The sequence below is a fragment of the Bos mutus genome, chromosome 23 (genome assembly GCF_027580195.1).
Source record: "Bos mutus isolate GX-2022 chromosome 23, NWIPB_WYAK_1.1, whole genome shotgun sequence".
Lineage (NCBI taxonomy): Eukaryota > Metazoa > Chordata > Mammalia > Artiodactyla > Bovidae > Bos > Bos mutus.
Window position 1 is genome coordinate 20,806,497 of NC_091639.1, and position 1,212 is coordinate 20,807,708.

At 41.9% G+C, this 1,212-nt stretch overlaps 1 protein-coding gene across 1 annotated transcript; it reads right to left on the minus strand.

Moving 5' to 3' along the window:
- Positions 1-940, minus strand: LOC102274238 (putative olfactory receptor 2B8). The gene is given in 3 exon segments (XM_014481584.2): positions 1-354; positions 357-475; positions 478-940. Coding segments are annotated over 3 exon segments (936 nt in total).
- Between the last annotated feature and the right edge of the window lie 272 nt (positions 941-1,212).

A 1,212-nucleotide genomic window follows, 5' to 3' on the forward strand; every position in this document is an offset into this window, starting at 1 on the left:
TCATCTGGAGTCAGAGTCCTTCCAAAGCACCTTCTTCATCGCCCCCTTCACATCCCTGTTCCTCAGCGTATATATGAGGGGGTTGGTCATGGGGATAATGACAGTGTAGAAGAGAGACATGAACTTGTCCTGATCCTGGGAGTCACTGCTGCTGGGCTGATAATACACATAGATGGCTGTGCCAAAGAACAGGGAGACCACCGTGAGGTGGGATCCACACGTGCCAAATGCTTTTCTCTGCCCTGCAGTGGACTTTATTCTTAAGACAGCCCTGACAATCCGACCATAGGAGAACATGATTAATGAAACAGGTGTGAGAAGAATGATGACACTGGCAAAGAAGGTCTTGCATACACATTCATGGTGGTGTCAACACAGACAAGTTTGAGAAAAGGAGGGATCTCACAAAAGAAGTGGGCTAATTTATTTCTTCCACAACGAGGTAAAAGGAAGACAAGCACTGTCTGCAAAAGGAGTTGGCAAAACCAGTGACCCATGAAGCAGAAGCCATCAAGGCACACAGACGGGGGTGCATGATTACTGTGTAGTGAAGGGGCCTGCAAACAGCTGCATAGCGGTCAAATGCCATAACTCCTAGGAGAATACATTCTGTACATCCCAACGCCAGAGAGATGTACATTTGAACTATACAGCCACCAAAGGAGATGGATTTGTCTTCTCCACTAAGATTAAATAGGAACTGGGGAACAATGCTGGTGGTGTAGCACATGTCCAGAAAGCTCAGGTTAGAGAGGAAAAAGTACATCGGGGTGTGAAGACGTGGGTCCAAGTAGGACAATGCAATGATGGTTGTGTTTCCCAGCAAAGTGAAGATGTAGAAGATCAAAAGGACCACAAAGAGGATGAGCTCAAGTTGAAGCCTGTCAGAGAAGCCCAGTAAGATAAACCCAGTGAAAGAACTTTCATTTTTCTGTTCCATCCTTTGCTAGCACATGGCCCCTGTCAAATCAAGCATTTAGCAATTTATTAAAGGTATCTTCCAAAAAAGTGCAGGGATAAAGAGGAAAATTTGTCATGTTCAAAGACATGGTCATGTGATTTTATATGCAACTATTTGAATAAATGATGTACTCATTGAAATTGAGCTCTATACTATCACAAAAAGTTATATATTTAGTTATATATTGATAATTAATATAAGAAAATAATAAATAATAATAATAAAATCAAATAGTGAACCTTGGTTTGCAT